This window comes from Heptranchias perlo, chromosome 15 (genome assembly GCF_035084215.1).
Source record: "Heptranchias perlo isolate sHepPer1 chromosome 15, sHepPer1.hap1, whole genome shotgun sequence".
NCBI classification, from domain to species: domain Eukaryota; kingdom Metazoa; phylum Chordata; class Chondrichthyes; order Hexanchiformes; family Hexanchidae; genus Heptranchias; species Heptranchias perlo.
The window spans coordinates 54,672,534-54,697,450 of record NC_090339.1 but is presented as its reverse complement, the minus strand read 5'-3'; the positions used below and the strand labels follow the sequence as shown (position 1 = coordinate 54,697,450).

At 40.9% G+C, this 24,917-nt stretch overlaps 1 protein-coding gene across 2 annotated transcripts; it reads right to left on the bottom strand.

The window, feature by feature from the left end:
* Positions 1 to 9,716: 9,716 nt before the first annotated feature.
* LOC137333118 (ankyrin repeat domain-containing protein 46) lies at positions 9,717 to 24,618 on the bottom strand. 2 transcript variants are annotated; one of them, XM_067997266.1, is made up of 4 exons: positions 24,244 to 24,618; positions 15,321 to 15,479; positions 10,931 to 10,990; positions 9,717 to 10,713 (listed from the first exon to the last, which is right to left on the bottom strand). In XM_067997266.1, exons 1-4 carry the CDS (start codon positions 24,552 to 24,554, stop codon positions 10,497 to 10,499), a joined length of 747 nt encoding a protein of 248 aa, XP_067853367.1. In that variant the 5' UTR covers positions 24,555 to 24,618; the 3' UTR covers positions 9,717 to 10,496. The 2 variants fall into 2 exon arrangements, with proteins under 2 accessions (XP_067853367.1, XP_067853368.1); XM_067997267.1 differs by lacking the exon at positions 10,931 to 10,990 and having other exon boundaries at positions 24,244 to 24,616.
* Between the last annotated feature and the right edge of the window lie 299 nt (positions 24,619 to 24,917).

Below are 24,917 nucleotides of genomic sequence, written 5' to 3'. Positions count from 1 at the left end.
CTAAACCCGCCCCCTTCTCTACAAAAAGGTAGCAATCAAACCTCCCCGGCTGATCCATCATTGAAGAGGGAGGGAGGGAGAAATCTTTGCAGAAAACAAGAATTAAATACTGAGAAACATTGCACATCCCAGAATTGGTTGGAACTGGGATGTCTTGCAAATTACATTGTAGATGTTAAACATTGCATAATGCAATTATTACTCTTTACTATGTTATATGTTGTCCAGAGGCTATGCATGGAGGGGCAATGACTTAATTATTTTTTTTAATTTCTATCAGCAAGTTGACTGCACAACTCAACAATGACCTGCATTTCTGTGGCGTTTTCAACGTAGAAAAACATCCCGAAGCCCTACAGCCCTCTGAGATCTCTGCGTTCCTCCAATTCTGGCCTCTTGTGGATCCCCCACTTCCTTCGCCCCACCATTGGCGGTCGTGCCGTCATCCGCCTAGGCCCTAAGGTCTGGAATTCCCTCTCTAAACCTCGCCGACCTCTACCTCTCTCTCCTCCTTTAAGATGCTCCTTAAAAACTATCTCTTTGACCAAGCTTTTGGTCACCTGTCCCAAGGTCTCCTTCTTTGGCTTGGTATCAATGTCTGATTACGCTCCTGTGAAGCGCCTTGGGATGTTTTGCTGCGTTAAAGGTGCTATATAAATGCAAGTTGTTGCTGTTGCGGTTCTCCACAGAGGCGTGAGGAAGTAAAGATGCCGAGCCAAAGGAAATATTGGGGGTGGGGTAGGGAGGGGGGTTGACCAAAAGCTTGATCAAAGAGGTGTGTTTTAAGGAAGATCTTAAAGGAGGAGCGGGAAGTGGAGAGGAAGAGGGGTTTATGAAGGGAATTTCAGAGTGGCTGACAGCACTGCCGTCTATGGTGGGTTTAAGAAAGGGGAGGATATACAAGAGGCTGGACTCATAAGGACAGTGGCAATTTTTGCAGCCAACCAGAAAATTCTAATTAGCTGTGTTCTGTAAAAAATTGGCACTATTCCTCATCTACACATTGTCTATCTGCCACGTTATGTGTAAGCCTGCGGTCAACTTCCTTAGGCATACCAACAACACCCAGCATTACATTCAATTGGTGGCCGTGACTTCAGCCGTCTAGGTCTCTTGCGCTGGAATTCCTTCCAGAAACCCCTCAGCCTTTCCACCTCACTTTCCTCCTCAAAGAACTTTCTTAAAACCCACCTCTTTGACCAAGCTTTTGGTCACCTCTGCTAATAACTCCTCCTGCACTGTTGGAGGTGCCGTCTTTCAGATGAGACGTTAAACCTCTCAGGTTGACATAAAAGATCCCACGGCACTATTTGAAAAAAAGTGGGTGAGTTCTGCCAGGTGTTCTGGCCAATATTTATCCCTCAGCCAACATCATTAAAACAGATTATCTGGTCATTATCGCATTGCTGTTTGTGGGAGCTTGCATTGCATAATTTGGCTGCCATGATTCCTACATTACAACAGTGTCTATACTTTTTTTTTAAAGTACTTCATTGGGCTGTAAAGCGCTTTGGGATGTCTTGAGGTTGTGAAATGTGCTCTATAATGCAAGTCTTTCTTTTTTGGCTCTGTGTCCATTTTTGTCTGAGTACACCTCTGTGGTGGTACGTTTGGTGTCTTGGTACATTTTTCTACATTAAAGATGCAATATGCAAGTTGTTGTACATCAAACTGTGTCCATTTCAGCCCCTGATAACTTTGGGGTGAGCCAAGAGATAAATAGGTTTAACCAGCTGAATTAGCAAGGATTCAGGAAAAGGACTAAGTATATAGCTCTTTCAGAGAGCCAACATAGGCCTTCTGTGCGATAAAATTCTATGATTCTATAAGCAATATTGAGCTAACACGCTGGAGTTTTTTGAAGACATTACTTACCTGGTGGCCAGGAAAAGTGTAGCTCCTATTATTTAATTAGATTTTTGAGGTGCTTTTGACAAAATTATACACTGCTAATTAATAAGTAGAAAAATGGTAATGGAGAAAACAATGGGACTTAAAATAGACAAATCTCCAGGACCTGATGGTTTCCATCCTAGGGTACTAAAAGAAACAGGTGGTGAAATTGCAGATGCATTAGTCATAATTTTCCAAAGCTCTCTAAATTTAGGAATTGTGCCCGTAGATTGAAAAATTGCAAATGTCACTCCATTATTTAAGAAAGGAGGGAGGGAGAAACCAGGAAACTACTACCTGTCAATTTAACATCAGTTGTGAGGACATTACTGAAATCTATCATCAAACACTAGGGCGACTGAGCATTTGAACAAGTGCGAGTTGATCAAAGAGAGCCAGCATAGATTTGTGAAGGGTAGGTCATGTCTGACTGAATTTTTTGAGGAGGTCACTAGCATGGTGGACAGGGGAGTGTCTATGGATGTTATCTACATAGACTTCCAGAAGGCATTTGATAGTGTTCCGCACAAGAGATTATTAGCAAAAATAAAAGCGCACGGAATTGGAGGTAACCTTGTTGGTTGGGAGGTAGAAGACAGACAGTAGGGATAAAGAGGCTGTACTCTGACTGGCAGGATGTGACAAATGATGTTCCCCAGGGATCTATACTGGGGCCTCAGCTTTTCACCATATATATTAATGACTTGGATGAAGGCAGGGAGTTGCATATCCAAGTTTGCAGATGACACTAAGTTAGGAGGCACAGTATGTTGTGTAGATGGGAGCAGGAAGTCACAAAGGGACATAGACAGAATAAGTGAGTGGGTAAAACTGTGGTAGATGGAGTTCAATGGGGGGGAGTTCAATGTGAGCTCATCCACTTTGGATTCAAGAAGGACAAATCGGAAAATTTTCTTGATGGCGAGAGACTAAGAACTGTGCACAGGTACAAAATGTAATCAAAAAGGCTAGCGGAATGTTGGCCTTTATCTCAAGGGGGCTGGAATAGAAAGGGGAGGAAATTATGCCTCAGTTGTACAGAACCTTGGTCAGACACCATCTGCAGGACAGTTTTGGGCACCACACCTTAGGAAGGATATATTGGCCTTGGAGGGGATACAGCGCAGATTCACCAGAATGATATTGGGGCTTAAAGAGTTAAATTATGAGGCCAGGTTGCATAAACTTGGCTTGTATTCCCTTGAGTTTAGAAGGTAAGGGGTGATCTAATCGAGGTGTTTAAAAAGATTAAGCGATTAAATAGGGAAGATACAGAGAAACTATTTCTTCTGGTGGAAGAATCAAGAACAAGAACGCATAATCTTAAAATTATAGGCCATTTAGGAGTGATTTCAGGAAGCACTTTTTCATACCAAAGGTAGTGGAAACTGGAACTGTCTCCCCCAAAATGCTGTGGAGGCTGACTGAATTGAAATTTTGAAGACTGAGGTCGATTGATTTTTATTAGGTAAGGATATCAAGGGATATGGATCAAAGGCAGGTAGAGAAGAGTTGAGGCACAGATCAGCCATAATCTAATTGAATGGCGGAACAGGTTTGAGGGGCTGAATGGCCTACTCCTGTCCCTTTGTTCATAAAAGGAAGAGGCTTATAATCTTGACTGGTGGTCTGTGTTCTTCAAAGTTTCTAACTATGCTCTTCTGTATGTAGGCTATTGGGGAGTGGAGGGGGGGATGGAATGGAGGAAAGTAGGGCACTCCATTAGTGTCCAGTAAAACTTGTCATCATGGATGCATGATCAAAGTTGTGGAAGAGAACTGCTAAGACTTCAGAACTTTTGTCACTTTTAAACAGAGTAAAGTTAACCAGTATAATTCATGTAAGTCTGTTGTTTTATTTTGTTTCTGTTTAATCTTACTTCATGAACACAAGTTATTTGCCTTGAGTCTTACCTAACAGCCTGTCAGCGTGGTATTTTCTGTCAGTTCGAGAAATCAGGATTGTATGGCGATATCCCATACTATCTCCTGTTCATTGTTCACCCTATCCAAAATGCTCTGCACGAGGTCAAATTTCTGTTTCTGCACTCTCAACTATGGAAGCTGACTTTTATATTAAGCATGAATAAAGCTGGCTACAAAACAGAAAACAGAGAGTAGGGATTAAGGGTAGTTACTCAAACTGGCAAAAGGTGAGAAGTCGTGTTCCACAAGGATCGATGCTGGGACCACTGTTGTTCACCATATACATAAACGATTTGGACTCAGGAATCGGAAGTACAATTTCAAAATTTGTAGACGTCACCAAATTGGGGGGTATGGTTAATACTGAGGAGGACTGTGGCAAAATACAGGAAGACGTTAATAAACTTGCAGAATGGGTGTGTAATTGGCAAATGAATTTCAATATAGATAAGTGTGAGGTGGTACATTTTGGTAGGAGTAATAAGGAGGCCGCACAATGCTTGGACAATAAGAACCTAAACTGGGTAAGGGGGCAGAGGGATTTAGGGGTACAGATGCACAAATCACTAAAAGTAGCGACACAGGTTAATAAGACCATAAAAAAGTAAACCAAGCACTGGAGATCATTTGAAAAGCAGAGAAGTTATGCTAAACTTGTACAGACCACACTTGGAGTACTGCAAACGGTTCTGGTCTCCACACTATAAAAAGGATCTAGAGGCACTGGAGACGGTGCAAAAAAGATTTACTAGGATGATACCAGAAATCAGAGGTTATACCTATCAGGAATGATTGAATAGGCTAGACAAGAGAAGACTGAGGGGTGACCTGATAGAGGTCTTTAAGATCATGAAAGGGTTTGATAGGGTAGAGGTAGAGATGTTTCCACTTGTGGGGGAGACCAGAAGTAGGGGCCATAAATATAAGATAGTCACTAATAAATCCAATAGGGAATTCAGGAGAAACTTCTTCACCCAGAGAGTGGTAAGGATGTGGAACTCGCTACAAGGAGTACTTGTGGCAACTAGCATAGATGCATTTAAGGGGAAGCCAGATAAATACATGAAGGAGAAATGAATAGAAGGATATGTTGATAGGGTTCGATGATGAAGGGTGGGAGAAGGCACATGTGGAGCACAAACACCGGCATGGACTTGTTGGGCCGAATGACCTGTTTCTGTGCTGTACATTCTTTGTAATTCTTTGTAAAAGTATTGGGCGAAAGATCCCCCATAGTGTATGCAATAAGAGCTCTTTTCCATCAGACAGGCTGGATTTCCCTCTGCTCTCCTGGGCACTCAATGCTTCCCCAGCGACTCACCTGTTTCAATTCCCATTCTTGCCTTCCCTGTGTGCCTGGCATCTACTCCCTTTCATTCCTCATCTGTTTACAATTCCCTTCTCCATTCAATCCACGTATCTTTGTGAAGTCAAGAGTCAATTCTTACTTCCTTTCTGCGGCATTAGGGGGCACTATTGGCAAGCAAAACCATGCCAGCACTCCCTACTCCAGTACTATGAACTAAATCCATTACTTGCAGGGCAAGAGGGACAGTGTGAAAAAAGAGGCAAGGAAGAGAGAAAGAAAAAAGTGAAAGGAAGTGAGAGAAAAAAAAAAGAGAATGAATGAAAAAGAGAAAGGCAAAAGAGAGGAAAAAAAGAAACTGAGTGAAAAAGAGAGCATGAGGGAGAAACAGAAAAAAAACAAATGCAGGAGGGGAGAAAAGTGAGAGAGAAAAAGAGGGAACACTCTATGCAAAATGATGCATAGAGTGTGATGAGGAAATTGGAGACGCAGAGGGGAGATAATCCAAGACAAATACCTAGTGTAGAAGGGAATGGGTCAGGAATAAGGGTAAGGAGAGTCAAGGAGATGGAGTGCTTCGGAGAAAATAGACACACCACTTTATTTTAAATTAATAAAGTTTTATTTATTGCAATGCCTGTACAATTTCCCCATTCAATACTGAACCTATCCTCAAACCTTGCTGCTAGAATTACTTTGGGCAGAAGCCAAAACCCTTAAGCTACTGTTGAAATGCATTATTCACTGTAGTTAATCAAGTGAGTGCATTATTGCAGTTACTTGTCGTCTAGCCTAACCCTACAGAGTTCCTGTTTATTCAAAAGGGTAATGGTTAATGCCACATAGAATCAAATCCTTTAACTTATACAAACATCCCTTTGTCATCTGGTTTGTATAGAAGTTGAAGAACTAATCTAAACAAATGGAATTACACAATTAGATCTCTTTTTTTCTACTGATAATTGTGTCATATTAACAAGCAAAGCCACAGATCAGCTCCAGGACATATCTTTCAGCAAACTCTAGCCTATAAGCTTCACATTTAATTTCTTTTAGAATTGCTTTTGAAAGTTGCACATTCCAGCACTGAATTGGTTAAAGATATTTCCTAGACTACCAACTGTCATTGTATTCGCACAGTGATAACAAATTCACAGATGTTATCAGACACCTTCAAGATTACAGCAAGGTTGATGTAAGAGAAAACTGCGTGCAGCCGTCAATCAACAGAGGACTTACATTTCATAAGGTTAGGTTGGGCTCATTTTGCCTTTTTTTGGAAAAATATTTTTCTATTAAAATACTGGTTTTCAACTGGAGTCCATGCACACTAGGGACCCACAAGGTCATGAGATCTGTCTCATGATGGGCATACTCCTGCCACAAGCACAGCTTCTTGAGAATTCTGAATTCTATACTTTTTCTGTATCTGTTAACTTACTCGTGTGTTATTTCTTTTGCTGCATACTAATGTCTTCCACAATGATAGCAGTGTTTTCCTTTGGGTAGCCAACATTGTCCTTCAGAAGCTAAGATGAGAAAGGTGTGTCTCCAGGAGAGCATTATTATTTTCAGGTGGTTCCAATACAGAGAGAAAAAAATTGAAATTCACTGTATTAATACAACAGATGTATTACAGAAGCTGCAAATCTTGTGATGTTGGGTACAGTGCAGTCAGTGTAAAAAAATTAGGTAGCTGTAGGGTCTTTCTCGTCCTTGGAATGAATGCATCCACCACACCATGCTGGAAATCAGCCAAGCTTGGATCACGTTCTGAGAGATTCATACAGTGGGCAAAGTCAGATATGTTTATGATGTTCATAGCTATCCACATGGTCTCCTGTTCTCAAGACCTATGCTAACCCAGGTCGTTTCTGGTGCAGCAGCTCTTTTGTGCATTTTTACTTTAGCTAGGCTATAATTGTGACGATAAATATGTATATACACAAACATGTCTACCCACATATGAAATATTAATTATATTCGGTACAAGACCTTAGGGAACAGATGGATGTATTGCAATGTGTGGAGAATGCACTCATTCAAAGAATAAGCAATGTATTCTTTGTGCTTTTAATTATACACACCACTAGATCTCCTGCAGCATTGCCTACAGCAAGTTTGATGAAGTCTTGTTTTATGATAGGAGTATTATATTATTCAATACACAATGTATTAATCTGCTAGAGTAAAGCAGATGTGTTCCCTATAAGGCTGCAAAGTACATAGTTAAGTGAACTTAATTTAGGTCATTTAGAGTTTAATTGTGTGGTTTGGGAACTTTAGAGATTGGAATATGCTAATGCCTTTCAGGGTGGAGGTCAGAAGTGTAGATCTTAAAGCAACCAGAATTTTAAGATTGTTTTTCATCTATAACAAAATGAGACATTTGGGGTGGGGTGGGAGGAGATGTACTGTTTTTAATGTATGAAAACTTGTTTTAATAGATAGTTGAATCATTGCCTTGTACAAGTTCTGAAGACATTAAACCAGGGTTGTTCAACCTTTTGGAGTAGGGAAATGGATCAATATGCCAAATAAAAGGCCATGTATGTTGGTTTAAGATGGACATTTCTGATTTATTCCATTCTAAAAAAAATGCACATGGGCTTGAAATTAGCATCACTATTACAAAGTATTGTATCCCACCAAGTCTCAGATGAATTCAGTCATTTATTAATTTATCAAGCAGTCAGTCACTGCCAAACCTTGGCCAGCCTGAAAGGTTCCATGTATTTTCTGCATGAAGAAAATTTATTTGTGACATTGTACGTAACAAGGTCACAAAGTGTATCTAAAAGGTTAAACTTGAAATAGGATCACACAAAGAAAATCAGGAGACTGCCAAAGGTTCATAGTCCTGCATATAAGATCAACATTTACAAAGGAATAAATCATTATTCTAGTTCAGGACAGTGAAAGATTTAATTCCTTATTTCATTTCTCAGATAAGCTATTTAACATGTGAATATAATTCTCTAACAACTCAATGGTAATTGTAAACAATTTTACAACACAAGTGGAACACATTCACCTGAGGAAGGAGGAAGCCTCCGAAAGCTTGTGAATTTCAAATAAAATTGTTGGACTATAATTTGGTGTTGTAAAATTGTTTACAATTGTCAACCCCAGTCCATCACCAGCATCTCCACATCATAACTCAATGGTAAACAGAGCATAGATAAACAGAATTGCAGCATTTCAATGCAAATGCCCTGCTTCAAACTTCTAAAGATGTATAGTTTTTTAAAACTTTTGATTGATAAGCTGATTATCAGCAACACATTTCACTTGTACATATGTATTATTCATGTATTCCGCCCCGCCACTGAATGACTAAGCATGAAGTATTTAACATTCCAACTGAAATTATATAACAAATGCTAAAAGGGATTCCACGTTAAAACGTCCAAATTAAATTGTGCGCACAATAAACACCCCGAAACACAGCGTGCCTGTTAATTCCTTTTCTTGAAAGAATATAACTCTGCAAAGAAAACAGTGTAATGGAATACAAACTGATGTAGCAGCTAATTTGCTGCATACTCTGGCTCTGTGAACTGTTAACATCTCATTACACATTTCTAATGCATTAAGAATTTGTAAATGTATTTAACTTCTATGGTAATGCTCCCCAGACACTGCGGTTGTGAACTGTGCATCTTCCATTTTTACAATTTTTTTCCACAGCTCACTCACAACTTCAAACTGATGCATCATCAACCGCTTTGAGAGCCAGCAAGAGATGGAGCAAATTGCAAGCAGTTGCTTGTTGAACTGAATATTACATCAAGCCAGAGGAAATACTAGACTGGGCTGTAATCAGTCTACCAGTTGGACATTGCTGCTGTAAACCATGAGCAAGTTCAGTGGGTTACAAAATAGTCAACTATTTTTCTCTTTCAGGTGCTTATCAATGTATCTACTTTCTGTTTTAATTGCAAGTTAATAGATCAGTTGCTGCCTTATAACTCACCGAGAGTTGACTTACTTTTTTGGGAGGGGAAAACAGTACGTTATCTTCCAACTTCCCCCCCACCTCCACCTTAATCCTCCATGTCATATGTTCATTAACATTGCCCTGGAACTAGCTAAGAGGACGTGTGTTTATATGTTGGCCATCCCCTCTGATTTGCCCTGTAGCAACGCTTGCTTTCCACTTGGCACCTCCGCACAATAATACAGCTGAGATCAATAAAGCAGTTAAAGGAAGAGAAATAGGGAGAAGGAAATCACTCAATTACCATGTTAGTGCTTCAATGTATTGCACCAATGCTCCAGCCCATATTCATACAAACACAGCTTACAAAAAATAGTTTTGATTTAATGCTTTATGCAGCAGGCATGGGAAGCATCACAAGGAGTTGTGACGGTGTAAGAGTATATTGATACACCTATAGAATGCCTACAGATAACTAGCGCCATAATTAGTAACTCTCCCCAGCAGTGACTACTGGGAAATAACAGCACTTCAATACAGCATTACTGTTGTATATTTTTTTTCTAAACTTGCTGCTTCAAGCATATTAATCTAAAATATATGTATGTATCATAGTTTCCATACTGCTTCAAAGAATCGAAACACATGCAGATCATGTATTTAGTATTTACTGCAATATATTGAGTATAACAATTTGCATGAATACAGTTAAAATATACATTATTAGTTAAAAGTGCATCTTTTGTTTTCTACATTTAGGCTGAGTCAGTTATGTACTGAAACACAGTTGTGGTTGCAAAACAAGACACAGGTCAAGGCTATTAAATTCTACTGATCAAATGTACTCACTTAAATATCCCAGTGATTATTAAAGTCAGCATTCTACTGTACTGGTGATTGCTTCACTATGATCAGCATTAATCTTGAAGCCAGTCACCATTTCTAAATTCTTCAATTTGTACACATAGGAATATGGTTTACTACATTTCCTTAAAAGAGAAACCTAGGAGACAAACAAATTTCAACAGCCATTTTCACCTCTATCCTAACAAATAAGGAGTTCAATATAAAGGTAAAAGTATGCATTTTAACAATTTGAGCACATCAGTTTGAAGCTCTATCTTCAGTTTACATTTTATTACAGGGCTCAAATATGCATCAAGGTTTTGTTAAGTGTTCTGATTCTCAAAAAACAAAATTTGATTACCACCAGCAAAACTGGCTGGAATCAAAGTGAGAACAACTAGAATTTAAATCCAAAAAATTAAAACTGATGCCAAGACTACGGGTGCTGAATCTTGGCAACAAAAAAGTTTTTGTAACTGGAATGCCGACAAACAAAATGCTGAAGGGTCTGCTAGCATTCTCGTCTGCCAGCGTAGACAGCAAGGATCGAACTCAAACTTGGTTTCACTGGATGGTTTTCAGGTTTTTAATGCACTAGTTCAGGCTGGTTTTCCACAAAGGGCAGAACGCCACTGACGTAGTACGCAATGCCAAGAGACAACAATGCAATCACAACAATGAGCAGCAGAACTCTCCAGAAGCCCAGATCATCCACAAACTCCTGCCAGGTAGATCGGAAGCTGGAAAGAACGCCTTCTGTATTCTGGAGGTTCGGATTCAGGAGTGAGTGGCTCTCCATGGCACTTGAAAAAAAAATTATTTACATATGGATCATCAGAATATGATTAACGATAAACTTTTTTAAACCTTCACTTGGATTACCGTAAAGGAAAATGTTACATTTAGGATTCAAGAGATTCTATTTAACTTTTTTTAAAATCAACCGAAAAAGACAAGAGAGCTGGATTTTTGTAGATCAGTTCAAAATAGTTTTCTCTGCAAGCCACACACCAACTTTACCTGAGGGGCTGATGGTCTGTTTCCCAGCCTCTGATGATGATGTTCTGAGTCTCCTGCTCGCTAGAAGATGCAAGAGAGTAGTTAGGGAACAACTTCCCCCTCATGTGGGGAAGCATCAATCCTCAGCTCAGTATATTCCTATAATGTGCAACTGAGATCAGGGACTCCAATAGTATGGAGGACATGAACCTACATCCCAGATGCTGTTATGCCATGCATTGGTGAATATAGGCATGAAAATCTGACTAGATTAAAGTCAGACCTTGGAGGGTAAACAAAATAGGATTTTTTTTTAAAAAGTGATGTTTGCATCCTTTGTGAGCAAAGAGGATTGGGAGAAAACAAAAACAATCAGAACAAATGAAATATTGAACTTCACAGCTTTTACTCTGTATACCTACCATTAAAAAAACAATAGGATCACTGATTTTTATGGCAGGATCTTGTGCGGAAACTACCAGGTGTAGTACAATTAAGCACCATTTCTTTACATGATTTCTTTTAACTATTTATGAGTAAAAATCATTTCAGAAACTTGCTTTGCAAAGGACACATTGCTCTCAAGGGTATTTTGAACATTTTTTGACTTTTTTAAATCAACTACAAAGGCCACAGTTTTAGTCAACAAATTCTATTACTATACAACCTTTAAATTTCCTCTTATCGTGGAATCATCGAATGGTTACAGCACGGAAGGAGGCTATTCGTCCCATCGAGTCAGTGCTAGCTCCCTGCAAGAGCAATCCAGCCAGTCCAACTCCCTCGCCCTTTCCCCGTAGCCCTGCAATTTTTTTCCTTTCAAGTACTTATCCAATTCCTTTTTGAAAGACACGATTGAATCTGCCTCCACCACCCCCGCAGGCAGTGCATTCCAGATCTTAACCACTCGCTGTGTTAAAAAAGTTTTTCCTTATGTCGCCTTTGGTTCTTTTGCCAATCACCTTAAATCTATGTCCTCTGGTTCTTGACCCTTCTGCCAATGGGAACAGTTTCTCTCTACCTACTCTATCTAGACCCTTCATGATTTTGAATACCTCTATGAAATCTCCTCTCAACCTTCTCTGCTCTAAAAAGAACAACCCCAGCTTCTCCAGTCTATCCACATAACTGAAGTCCTTCATCCCTGGAACCATTCTAGTAAATCTCTTCTGCACCCTCTCAAGGCTTCACATCCTTCTGAAAGTGTGGTGCCCAGAACTGGACACAATATTCCAGTTGTGGCTGAACCAGTGCTTTATAAAGGTTCATCATAACTTCCTTGCTTTTGTAAACTATGCCTCTATTTATAAAGCCCAGGTTCCCATAGGCTTTTTTAAACTGCTTTCTCAACCTGCCCTGCCACCCTCAAAGATTTGTGCACATATAACCCCAGATCTCTCTGTTCTGGCACCCCTTTTGCATCATCTGCAAATTTGGAAATTGTGCCCCGTACACCCAAGTCATTAATATCTAACAAGAAAAGCAGTGGTCCTAGTATTGACCCCTGGGGAACACCACTGTACACCTCCCTCCAGTCCGAAAAACTACTGTTCACCGCTACTCTGTTTCCTGTCACTTAGCCAATTTCGTATCGATGTTGCCACAGTCCCTTTTATTCCACGGGCTTCAATTTTGATGACAAGCCTATTATGCAGCACTTTATCAAATGCCTTTTGGATGTCCATATACACCACATCAAACACACTGCCCTCATCAATCCTCTCTGTTATCTCATCAAAAAACTCAATCAAGTTAGTTAAACACGATTTGCCTTTAGTAAATCCGTGCTGGCTTTCTTTAATTAATCCACACTTGTCCAAGTGGCTGTTAATTTTGTCCCGGATTATCGTTTCTAAAAGTTTCCCCACCACCAAGGTTAAACTGACTGGCCTGTAGATGCCGGGTTTATCCTTACACCCTTGTTCAAAAAAGGGTGTAACATTTGCAATTCTCCTGTCCTCTGGCGCCACCCACATACCTCAGGAGGATTGGAAGATTATGGCCAGTACCTCCACAATTGCCACCCTTATTTCCCTCAGCAACCCAGGATGCATCCCATCCGGACCGGGTCACTTACCTACTTTAAGTACAGCTAACCTTTCTAGTACTTCAATTTTTAGCCCATCCTGTAACTCAACTACCTCTTCTTTTACTGTGACTTTGGCACCATTTTCTTCCTTGGTAAAGACAGATGCAAAGTACTCATTTAGTACCTCAGCCATGCCCTCTGCCTCCATGCGTAGATCTCCTTTTTGGTCCCTAATCGGTCCTACCCCTCCTCTTACTACCTGTTTACATGCCTATATAAGACTTTTGGATTCCCTTTTATGTTAGCCACCAGTCTATTCTCGTTCTCTCTCTTTGCCCCTCTTATTTTCTTTTCCACTCCCCCTCTGAACTTTCTATATTCAGCCTGGTTCTCACTTGTATTATCAACCTGACATCTGTCATACGCCCCTTTTTTCTGCTTCATCTTACTCTAGCTCTTTCGTCATCCCGGGAGCTCTGGCTTTGGTTGCCCTACCTTTCCCCTCGTGGGAATGTACCTAGACTGTAAATGAACCATCGCTTCTTTAAAAGCCACCCATTGTTTAATTACAGTTTTACCTGCCAATCTTTGATTCCAATTTACCCGGGTCAGATCCGTTCTCATCCCACTGAAATTGGCCCTCCTCCAATTGAGTATTTTTACTCTAGATTGCTCCTTGTCCTTTTCCACAGCTAATCTAAACCTTAGGATACTATGACTGCATTCCTTAAATGTTCCCCCCACTGACACTTGGCCCACCTCATTCCCCAGAACCAGATTCAGCAATGCCTCCTTCCTCGTTGGGCCAGAAATGTACAGGTCAAGAAAGTTCTCTTGAACACACTTCAAAAATTCCTCCCCCTCTTTACCCTTCATACTATTACTATCCCAGTCCATATTAGGATTGTTGAAGTCCCCTATTATCACTACACTCTAGCTCTTGCACCGCTCTAATTTCCCTGCAAATTTGCTCCTCTATATCCTTCCCACTAGTTGGTGGCCTATAGAATACACTCAGTAGTGTAATGGCACCTCTATTGTTTCTTGACTCTAACCAAATAGATTCTGTCCTTGACCTCTCCAGGACATCCTCTCTCTCCAGCACTGCAATATTCTCCTTAATCAACACTGCCACCCCACCTCCTTTCTTTCCTTCCCTATCTTTCCTGAACACCTTGTATCCAGGAATATTTAGCACCCAATCCTGCCCTTTTTTGAGCCAGGTCTCCGTTATCGCCATGGCATCATATTCCCATGTGGCTAATTGCACCTGCAGCTCACCAACCTTGTTTACTACGCTTCGTGCGTTTACACACATGCACTGTAAACCTATCTTAGACTTTCTCATATACTCTCTTAGTCTGATCCCACCTAATACCGTACTATTTCTTACTCTAGTGCTATCTGTCTCTCCCAATCCTTTGTGCACCTTCTTTCTCCTTTCCAATGCTACATCCTGATTTCCATCCACCTCTTCTTCCCCCCCCCCCCCACACCTACTGAAAAGGTGTTGACATCTTACTGGGGTATGATTCCAGCACTTCTGCAAGTGACCATTCTTCATTGTAAGTCAAGACAATGAATACTGACCAGGCTACATTGCTATAAGGGGTATCTATGCTCTTCAGGGGCACTGAATGGCTGCCAAGAGCAGAATCCCTGGCCAATTCCCTCCTCTCGATAACCCACAATGCTGAGGCCATTTGTAATATATACCCACAGCCCTGATCAACCAACTGAGTACAGATTGGGCGTCAAAACCGGGACCTTCCTGCTATGTCTGGCTCAGCTACTTACTGCTTTAATCAGCTAAACCTACAACTGGGGGAGATACTCTACAAATTGAAATCTGCCCCACTTTATTATATTTTTGGAACTGGTGTAAAACAAATCCCCAAATCATAATATGCATAACAGAAACTGGGCAGCGAGTAATATCCTTTGCAAAATTACATGATCTATGCACAAGCCTCACAGCAGATTCCTGATCTCAGCTGGGCCATCAAGTGAGTCAAGGAAATGCACAATTTCATGGGGAGCAGGGATTGGGGACTGGGGAAGGTCTTGTCTATTTCTAGCACCCAACTGAAAAGCTGTTTTGGCCGAGATCTGGGAAAAGGCCAGGAATAGCTTCTATCACAATAAGAAACCTTAGAATACCATACAGTTAGGTTTGCAAGTTAAATTATTCATATACTTGCAAGTCACTTAACTCGACCTGCTAAAAAAATATGAAATAAGGTACCCTTATCTGTATTACCCGATTGTCTGTAATAGCAAAAGTTAATGTTGTATTCTAAACATCATGCTCAAATAATTTCTAATTAACAATGTACAAAATTATCCTTGCAGCTCAGCTTTTCCTTACAATTAGATGTTTACCTCTCATTTTCCGCAGTCTGCATAATCTCTAGTTTAGAGTGAGTTCCACGATTGAATCCTTTCACTTCTTGCTCCTCCAAGGACTCCAGCAACTTGATGGCATCTTTGTTTACTCCTCTACGTTTTGCCAATGCAAGTGGTGTGGCACCATGATGGTTGCTGAGTTGCCAAAAAAATAAAATAATGATTTACATCCTTGCAAGAGGCCGCTCTCAGTTTTTGATTTGAAAAAATAAATCCCCTACAACAGCTACCAATGGCTTTGCATTTATAGCTTCTGAACAAGACACCATAAATCCATCCTAGCTTAATCCTAAGGATCAAATAGAAAAACTAAAAGTGCATCCAAATTTAGTGCTCATATATTGCACTAAAAAGCCTTTTCACTGAAAAAACATTAAAATATAATCGGTAACGTTACAAGTCCATGCAAACCTAGACAGGGGCTGTCTGGTTCAAAAATTATCAGAAAAATTGCTATTTGGCAACAGAGTTTTAAACAGTGGAGCATTTTAACCAAAATGTAAAGAAATTCTTTGCAGAAGCTGAATCAAAAAGCAGCTGTTCAATTTGTTACTGGAAGTCCCTATTAAAGAAAGACTTGCATTTATGTAGTGCCTTTCACAGCCTCAGGATATCCCAAGCACTTTACAGCCATTAAAGTTCTTTTGAAGTGTAGGAAACTAGAGCGACAAAGTAATTTTTAAAAAGACCTCCCCAACTCATTTGTTTTGCTATGAAAAAACATAGAAAATCCAAACTACTTCCAAGTTAGACCAAAATGTAGTATATTCCTCCACATCTTGTCAGTTTGTAATAAAATGTCATCACTGATATAACAACTTTTAAAACAAAGGCCACCAGCTAATTAAAACCAATTTTATGCCTACAGTGACGGTATTTCAAAGTAATTAATTGGATGGGAAGAGCTTTGGAACATTCTATGTTACTATTTAAAATGCAAGAACCAGCTATCTGCAGTGCCACTGTGGAGAGAAAAAAAAAATGAACTGTAGGTAAAATATCAACCAGCAGCTACAATACGAGCCGTCCTTTATTTTTTGTTTCATGTTCTCACCGTTAGTGTTTTTCAATCAAACCAAAATAAAGATCTTGTGAACTTTTTTTTACAGCAGCATACACAATTGCAATAACAACTTGCAATTTTATAGCGCCTTTAATGTAGTAAAACGTCCCAAGGCACTTCACACGAGTGTTATCAAACAAAATTTGACACCGAGCCACATACGGAGTTATTAGGACGGCTTGGTCAAAGAGGAAGGTTTTAAGGAGCGTCTTAAAGGAGAAGAGAGGTAGAGGGGTTCAGGGAGGGAATTCCAGAGCTTAGGACCTCGAGAGCTGAAGGCATGGTGGCGAGATGAAAATCGGGGATGCGCAAGAGGCCAGAATTGGAGGAGCCAGAGATCTCGGAGGGTTGTAGAGCTGGAGAAGGTTACAAGTTTTGCCTCACTGCAGCCACCTGTATGTGTGATGGAACTGTGTGAACTGACAATCCAGGGAGATCGTTGCCATTTTTATCCCCAGATTCAGGCACTTTCTGGTTACAAAAACAAACATGTTAGATTTCAAAAAGTAGAAGTGTAGCCTCTAGGATGCATGACTCGAGCATATCTGCAAGACAAAGCAAAACTGAGAGATTAATATCAACAGGAACCCTGATGTGACTGTCATAATAATGATTTGGTCACTTCCAAACAGGCAGCAGGCACTGATCAGAGGCTGCAAATGTGTCTTGACTGAACCGTTCTGAGGCCTCTAACAATTACAACTGCTATTTTAAGCGCAGGTAATTGACAGGCATTTGATCCAGATTAACTATTTCTATCAGGTCAGTCAACATCTGTGGAGAAAACAAATAGTCGATGTTTCAGCTTGCACCCTTCTGAAAAATAAGAGATGGACAAGCGTACCAATAGAATCAGAAATAGGGGAGAGGGGGTAAAAACACAAACTGATCGATAGAGAGGAAGTATAGGTGGAATAATTCCTCAATGATGTAACAGATCATCTCTGTCAGCCGTGATTCAGTGTTGGCACTCTGGCCTGAGTCAGGTGGGTGTGGGTTCAAGGTCTGCTCCAGACTTCAGCACAAAAATCTAGACTGACACGCCCAATGCAGTACTGAGGGAGTGCTGCACAGTTGGATTTGCCATCTTTGGGATGAGATGTTAAACCAAGGCCCAGTCTGCCCTCTCAGATGGACGTAAAAGATCGCACAGCAGGGGAGTTTTCCCCGGTGTTCTGGCCAATATTTACCCCTCAACCCACATTAATTAAAAAAAGATTATCTGGTCATTATCTCATTGCTGTTTGTGGGACCTTGCTATGGGCAAATTGTCTGCCGCATTTCCTACATTACAACAGTGTCTGCACTTCAAAAGTAATTAATTGGCTGTGAAGTGCTTTGGGACGTCCTGAAAGGCACTAAACAAATGCAAGTTCTTCTTTCTTATCTCAGTCAAGTAATGGAAAGAAGCATTAAAGAAATAATAGACATTAAAGAAACAAAGGATGTGTGCATACCTAAGAGAGTGAGGCCTAAGATAAATGCAAGAAATTGGGAGAGATTGAAAAATAAAAAACCTGGGGTTCAGTTTTGAAATTAAAATAGAAGCTGCTAGGAAATATATCGCCGTTCCTTCATTGTCGCTGGGTCAAAATCCTAGAACTCCCTTCCTAACAGCACTGTGGGAGAACCGTCACCACACGGACTGCAGCGGTTCAAGAAGGCGGCTCACCACCACCTTCTCGAGGGCAATTAGGGATGGGCAATAAATGCCGGCCTTGCCAGCGACGCCCACATCCCGTGAACGAATATATAAAAAAAAAAGTACAGTGGGGTTCCACCAACTCCGAAAAGAGAAAGATAGTCAACAGGAAGAGGAAAACCCCCTAACAGCATTGTGTTCTGACAAAATCACTGCACCCCACAAAAGGCCTACCTGTTCACCCATGCCCATACACCAACAGATTCACCCCCACAACATCAGAAACCACTGGCTGTGAAAGAAATAGATAAATTCTGATGTTAATGTTCAGACTAGTGGGCTGTAGAGTGCCCAGGAAAAAGATGATATTGTTCCTGAAGCTTGCATTAAGCTTTGTCGGGACAGTATAAAAGGCCATCGACGGAAAGGTCAGAACGAGAGTGGAGGGCACAAGTGAAGATTAGGGTCACAACTTGTTTCCAGCTGTTGCTGTTTTGTTTCAGATTTCCAACAACGCTTTTTATTTAACTATTTCTGTCACTGCAATAGGCTTTGCATTATCTAACACTTGGGCAATACAAATAAATGACCGTAGGTGTTAGTGGACTACAAATTAACCCATCTATTGTTCCATAAAGGTTAGTATAGTACAGTTCAAAGGACTACTGGGACAATCCAAAGTTTTCACAGTCAGTGAATTCCTAATGCAACATTATAATCATCTCAAATAGGGGTGGTGTGTCTTCATACACATAAATGCAGCAGCAAAACCCTTTCAGCTAGAAGTTTACTGAAACCAATTTAAATTTGCCTATTATGTAATTTCTTGCAGTTCAGGGCTTTTTCCACCATTTTTTGTTTTAAATTTGCATATTCTGATAGGAACTGAAATTGTACAGATCCTTGATCCTTCACACATACCAACAGTTAAAAGACTGCTTTACAGTCTTAATAGATCTGAACTTCTGTAACCACAGTAGGTTTGTACAGGAATTAATTCAGATGTTACCTCTGATACTATATGTACTACAGCCAGACCGAGGGATGCCATTTCAAACATGACAGCCATGTTAAATTCTCCAAGGAAATCATAATATGCAAGAAGCTTACTGATTCTAATGACATGGTTATCAAGCAGCTGCTGCACACAATGGATTTGTTGCCGTGTATTTCTTGCAGATAAGTCAAATTTAAAATGGCTTTGTATTTACTGAAAAGGAATGTATTAGAACATTAACTACTTAGACCAGAATACACAAAGTGTCTGTGATTGGAACTGCAGAGATTATGTACTAAAGATGGGAATGTAATAAGTAATGTAGGTGCAAAAAAATAAATAATGGGTAATGAGGCAGGATTTGTAACTTGGGACCAGAAGCCAGAACTAGAGGGCATAAATGTGACAAAAACAAATTTTGTCTCAGCAGGCTTGTTTATATGTTTATTATATTAATAGCTTTGAGAAATCCAGTCATTCCATCCTGGGTTCTGATCTGCAATTTACTGACCTCTAATTCACCCCAAGAATTTACCAGCAGCTACAATTATCTGGATTCCCACGTGCAATACTTGGGGGACAGGCCAGGTTAGCAACTAAACATTATAACTTACTCCAAACTAGATTACCCCTGAGAAATATCAGGGGAGTATGCGCACATGTGTATTATATAGCTACATGGCTGCTCCTTTCCTAAGATTAAAATGGAGAAGATACAGTCAGGAATACGACAAGATTATTTTAATTAATTCTTGATTAAAAGAAAGACTATCTTTGATCAGAGTGACTGGAGACTATGCACTCAAATGCAAAGATTATATGGCGTCAGCTCCTGAACAAACACTCAAATAGCTCTGCGGAAAGCAATGGATCAGTTAAACCTGGAGGTGACAAATGCACGGATGAGTGTTTCCAGCAGTGGTGCTGAATTTGGGATATATAATAACGGACATGTAATAAGTGATTTTATGGAGTGTTTTGGTGGCAGAGTGGATACAGGTTTGAAACTCCGCTCGGGATTGAACAAAAGAAATAGGAGCAGGAGTAGGCCATATGGCCCCTCGAGCCTGCTTCGCCATTCGATAAGATCATGGCTGATCTTCAACCTCAACTCCACTTTCCCGCCCAATCCCCATACCCTTTGATTCCCTTAGAGTCCAAAAATTTATCGACCTCAGCCTTGAATATACTCAACGATTCAGCATCCACAGCCCTCTGGGATAGAGAATTCCAAAGATTCACAACCCTCAGTGAAGAAATTCCTCCTCATCTCAGTCCTAAATGACCGATCCCTTATCCTGACACAATGCCCCCTAGTTCTAGACTCTCCAACCAGGGGAAACAGCCTCTCACATCTACCCTGTCAAGCCATCTCAGAATCTTACATGTTTCACTGAGATCACCTCTCATTTTTCTAAACTCCAGAAAGCATCGGCTCATTCTACTCAAATCTCTCCTCATAGGACAGCCCTCTCGTCCCAGGAATCAATCTAGTGAACCTTCGCTGCACCGCCTCCAAGGTAAGGAGACCAAAACTATACACAGTACTCCAGGTGTAGTCTCACCAAAGCTCTGTACAATTGCAGCAAGACTACCTTATTCTTGTACTCCAACCCCCTTGCAATAAAGGCCAACATACCATTTGCCTTCTTAATTGCTTGCTGTACCTGCATGTTAACATTCTGTATTTCTTGTACAAGGACAACCAAATCTCTCTGAACACCAACATTTAATAGTTTCTCACCATTTTAAAAAAAATTCTGTTTTTCTATTCTTCCTACCAAAGTGAATAACCTCACATTTCCTCACATTATACTCCATCTGCCACCATCTTGCCCACTCACTTAACATGTCTTTATCCCTTTGCAGACTTTGTGTCCTCCTCACAGCTTACTTTCCCACCTAGCTTTGTATCGTCAGCAAACTCGGATACGTTACATTCAGTCATCGAGGCTGTGCTCCTTCACCTCAAGAAAGCAGCCAAGAAAGGGACAGGAATTGGCACACCTGACATGCATGTTTCTGTCAGGAGCCAAGCATGATAGCTTCCATCTTGTTGATATCGAGCTGGAGATAGTTCTGGCTCATCCAGGTCTTCCACATCTAAAAAGGCAGGCAAGGCACGCAATACAGCATGTGGAGTCAAAGGTGGTTGCAGAACTGGGTATGTGAACCCCATGTTTAAGGATGATGTGCCGAGGGAATAAGGAAGAGGAGGGGGTCAAGGATGGAATCTTGGAACACTGGAGTGACTGCTTGGAAGCAGGAAGTGATGCCATTGGAGGACAGGTCATAACTATAACGGAGTAGGTAGGAATGGAACTAAGTTAAAGCAGTGTCATGGAGAAAAGACCATGGAAGAGGATGGAGCAATTGATCAAGTCAAAAGTCTCCAAGAAGTTGAAGACAAAAGGACGATCAGTGCACCACAGTCAGTCACATAAGATATTATACACTCCCAGACCATGAGTGGCAGTGTTCATTCGCAGGGAATCTGGAGTTTAAAGGGAAATTATGTTTAAAAAGCTGTAACACAATGGTAATATTGACAAGCTGTACCAGAAAATTAAAATGGAGAAGCTGCAAGCAAAAATTGAGATTGGAATTATGCAGGGTATTGGATCTTTTGAACAGATTATAAATCAAATAATCAATGCTGCGTCACCTTTAGAATGAAGCCAATAAATATCTGCCTAGAAACATGACTGAGCATTATAGGATAAGTGCAAACTGTGTGAAATATAATGATTCCTAAGCTGTTGGGACCAAAGAAGCCATCTGATCTTGGATGTATAATGCAGAGGTTATCTAACTATTGTGGAGTTTTTCTTCAATTTATCTTGGAAGACATTGATTTGCTTTACAGAATCCTCAGTCCATGATAGAGCAGATTATACACAATCTGTAGAAGAAGTGAGCAATATACCTTTTTTTGTTCCTTGCTTTCTTGTGTGTGAAATAGTAACTTTTCTACGGTGTTACTTCACCAATCTTAACAGCATCTCTGCTATTGCTGGAAGTACCTATCCTGAGTAAAGCTGATGTCTGAGAAGCTCGTTGTTTGAGTTCCTTGCTGACTGGTTTTAAAGCAGTCCGATCATACAGACTTGACATGTTTCTAATGCAAACGTCAGACAACAGCTCCAACTGATCATTACTAAATGCACATTGATGTAGTGCCTGAGTAGTGATTGTGACATTTAGTGTGGCCTCAAAAACTGGGTTGTACTAAATTTGAAAAAGCAAATATATATCTAAAATACAGAATAAGATGTAACACCAGCTAGTCACTTATTATTTTCAGGATACAACTGAAGCTATACATAACTGCAACACATCATTAGCATTGCATCACAGAGCTTTGTATGTGCCCATGGTACTCAGTTACAAATACCATGTTTACACACAACTAATTTCAAATTGCATTTTACCTACTGATAAACAATTTAATCTTTAAAATGAAGGAGGATTAATTAAGCATTTGTCACCTCCTGCTCACCTCCCCACAGTTAAGTCTCCTCAGGCAACCTGCTCCTCACACATTTGCCAATGATGCTCGGTAACCATCTGTTACTTCCGTCCTTACGAAAAAAACACCAAATCTGCTCCTCCCAGAATTACCAGAGCCATAAACAAACTGTGTTGAGGTATTAGTACAAGCTACTACATTGTCAACTTAAGGCAGAACAATCTGTTGAGCTGTAGCAACTAGAAGATAATTTAATTCAACCACATATATGAAAACATGCCACACTGAATGACAAAATGCAAACTATAGTTCTGTTTGCATTTGTAAACATTGGTAAAACACACTGACATGACAGTTCATATTTGCCTGCAGGTATACCCTCAACAGTTCACTCTTAAAAAGATGCTTCATAGTTAAACCTTGTAAAATATTTAATTGTTATGTATGTTGTGAAATGAGGGTGGGGTACAAAAGTTGTAAACATTAGGGAATTTTTTTAAAGAACTGAAATACACTACGAAATCAACAGGACTGAGACAAACCGATAGAGCTATGCTGCTTTTGTAAACTAAGGATCCACCAAAATTAAACAAAACGAAGTAGGGAGCGGGAACACGACTAAAGTGGCAATAGATTTGCTTACGAATGTTCAATGAACTCATTAATAACTAATAATAAAATGGATGAGGAATTGGTGGAATTTTTTTAATACTTTTGGTGCATAATTCATATTTTAGACATTTCCAGAGAGACACTGGAATGGAATATTAGCCTTCATCTCAAGGGGACTGTAATACAAAGGGCTAGAAGTTATGCTTCATTTGTACAAAGCTCTGGTTAGACCACATCAGAGTACGGCATTCAGTTCTGAGTACCACAACTCGGGACGGATATGATGGCCTTGGAAGGGGTGCAGCGCAGAGTCACCAGAATGATACCAGGGCTAAAAGAGTTAAATTATGAGGAAAGGTTGCATAGATCAAAGGGTGATCTAATTGCAGTGTTTAAGATGATGAAAGGATTTGATTGGATAGAAAGAAACTATTTCCTCTGGTGGGGGATTCCAGAACAAGGGGGGCATAACCTCAAAGTTAGAGCAAGGCTGTGCAGGGGCGATGTCAGAAAGCACTTCTTCACACAAAGGGTGTGGTTAGGATCTGGAATGCACTGCCAGAAGGGGTGCTGGAGGCAGATTGAATCATGGCTTTCAAAGGGGAACTGGATAAGTACTTGAAAGGAAAAAATTTGCAGGGCTACGGGGATAGGGTGGGGGAGTGGGACTAGCTGGATAGCTCTTGCATAGAGCCGGTACGAACTCGATGGGCTGAATGGCCTCCTTCTGTGCTGTAACTTTGCTATGATTCTATATAGTGCCTTTAACATAGTAAAACATCCCAAGATGCTTTACAAGAGCATTATCAAATAAAATTTGACTTCAAGACATGAGATATTAGGACAGGTTTCTCCCCCAAAATAGCTGTTGCGGCTGGGGGGGGGGGGGGGGGTCAAATGAACATTTCAAAACTGAGACTGATAGATTTTTGTTGGGTAAGGGTAATGAAACCAAGGAGGGTTGATAGAGTTAAGATACAGATCAGCCATGGTCTAAATGAGTGGCAGAACAGGCTGGAGGGGCTGAATGGCCTCCTCCTGCCCCTCTGATCCACTGAGAGACTCCGGCCAGTCCGAGCCCCAGTGGACATTGTTAAACCCGAAGGCAGCACCCACCAGATGTCGATTTTGAGGCCGTTGGAGACCAGGAACTGGATGGAGTCGACATGGCCGCACAGGTGCAGGGCCGTGTTGCCCTGGTAGTCGGTGGCGAGCAGGTCGGCCCCAAACTTGTGCAGCAGGCGGCAGATCTCAACGTTGCCCCGGGCGGCGGCCACATGCAGGCCGGTGCGGCCTCGGCTGTCGCGGATGTTAGAGTCGAAGCCGCTCTCCAGCAGCCTCTTGGCGTAGGCGAGGTCGCCGTCGATGCAAGCCTGGAGCAGCGGCACGCTGGTCTGACAAGAGTCGTTGACGAAGACGTACGACATGGCGGCCGTCTCCCTGTTTACAACCGCCTCCCCGAGCCGCGCAGACTCAGAGGCCGCGGCTCATCGCCCAGCTACGGCGGGAGCAAGAAATCAAAATTAGTGCACGCACCAGCATTCTGCTCTCTCGCCTTTCCATCCCGAAATATACTCACATAACACCAGGGATGGGAGAAGTTTATATTATTCCACTTACAGTTCCTATAGGAGCTTGTTTATTTATGTATATTTCCCCCTTGCCTTTTTTTATGATTATATTAATGTAATTAATGTAAGGAGTCTTACAACACCAGGTTATAGTCCAACAGCTTTATTTGGAATCACAAGCTTTCGGAGCTTTCCTCCTTCGTCAACTCCGAAAGCTTG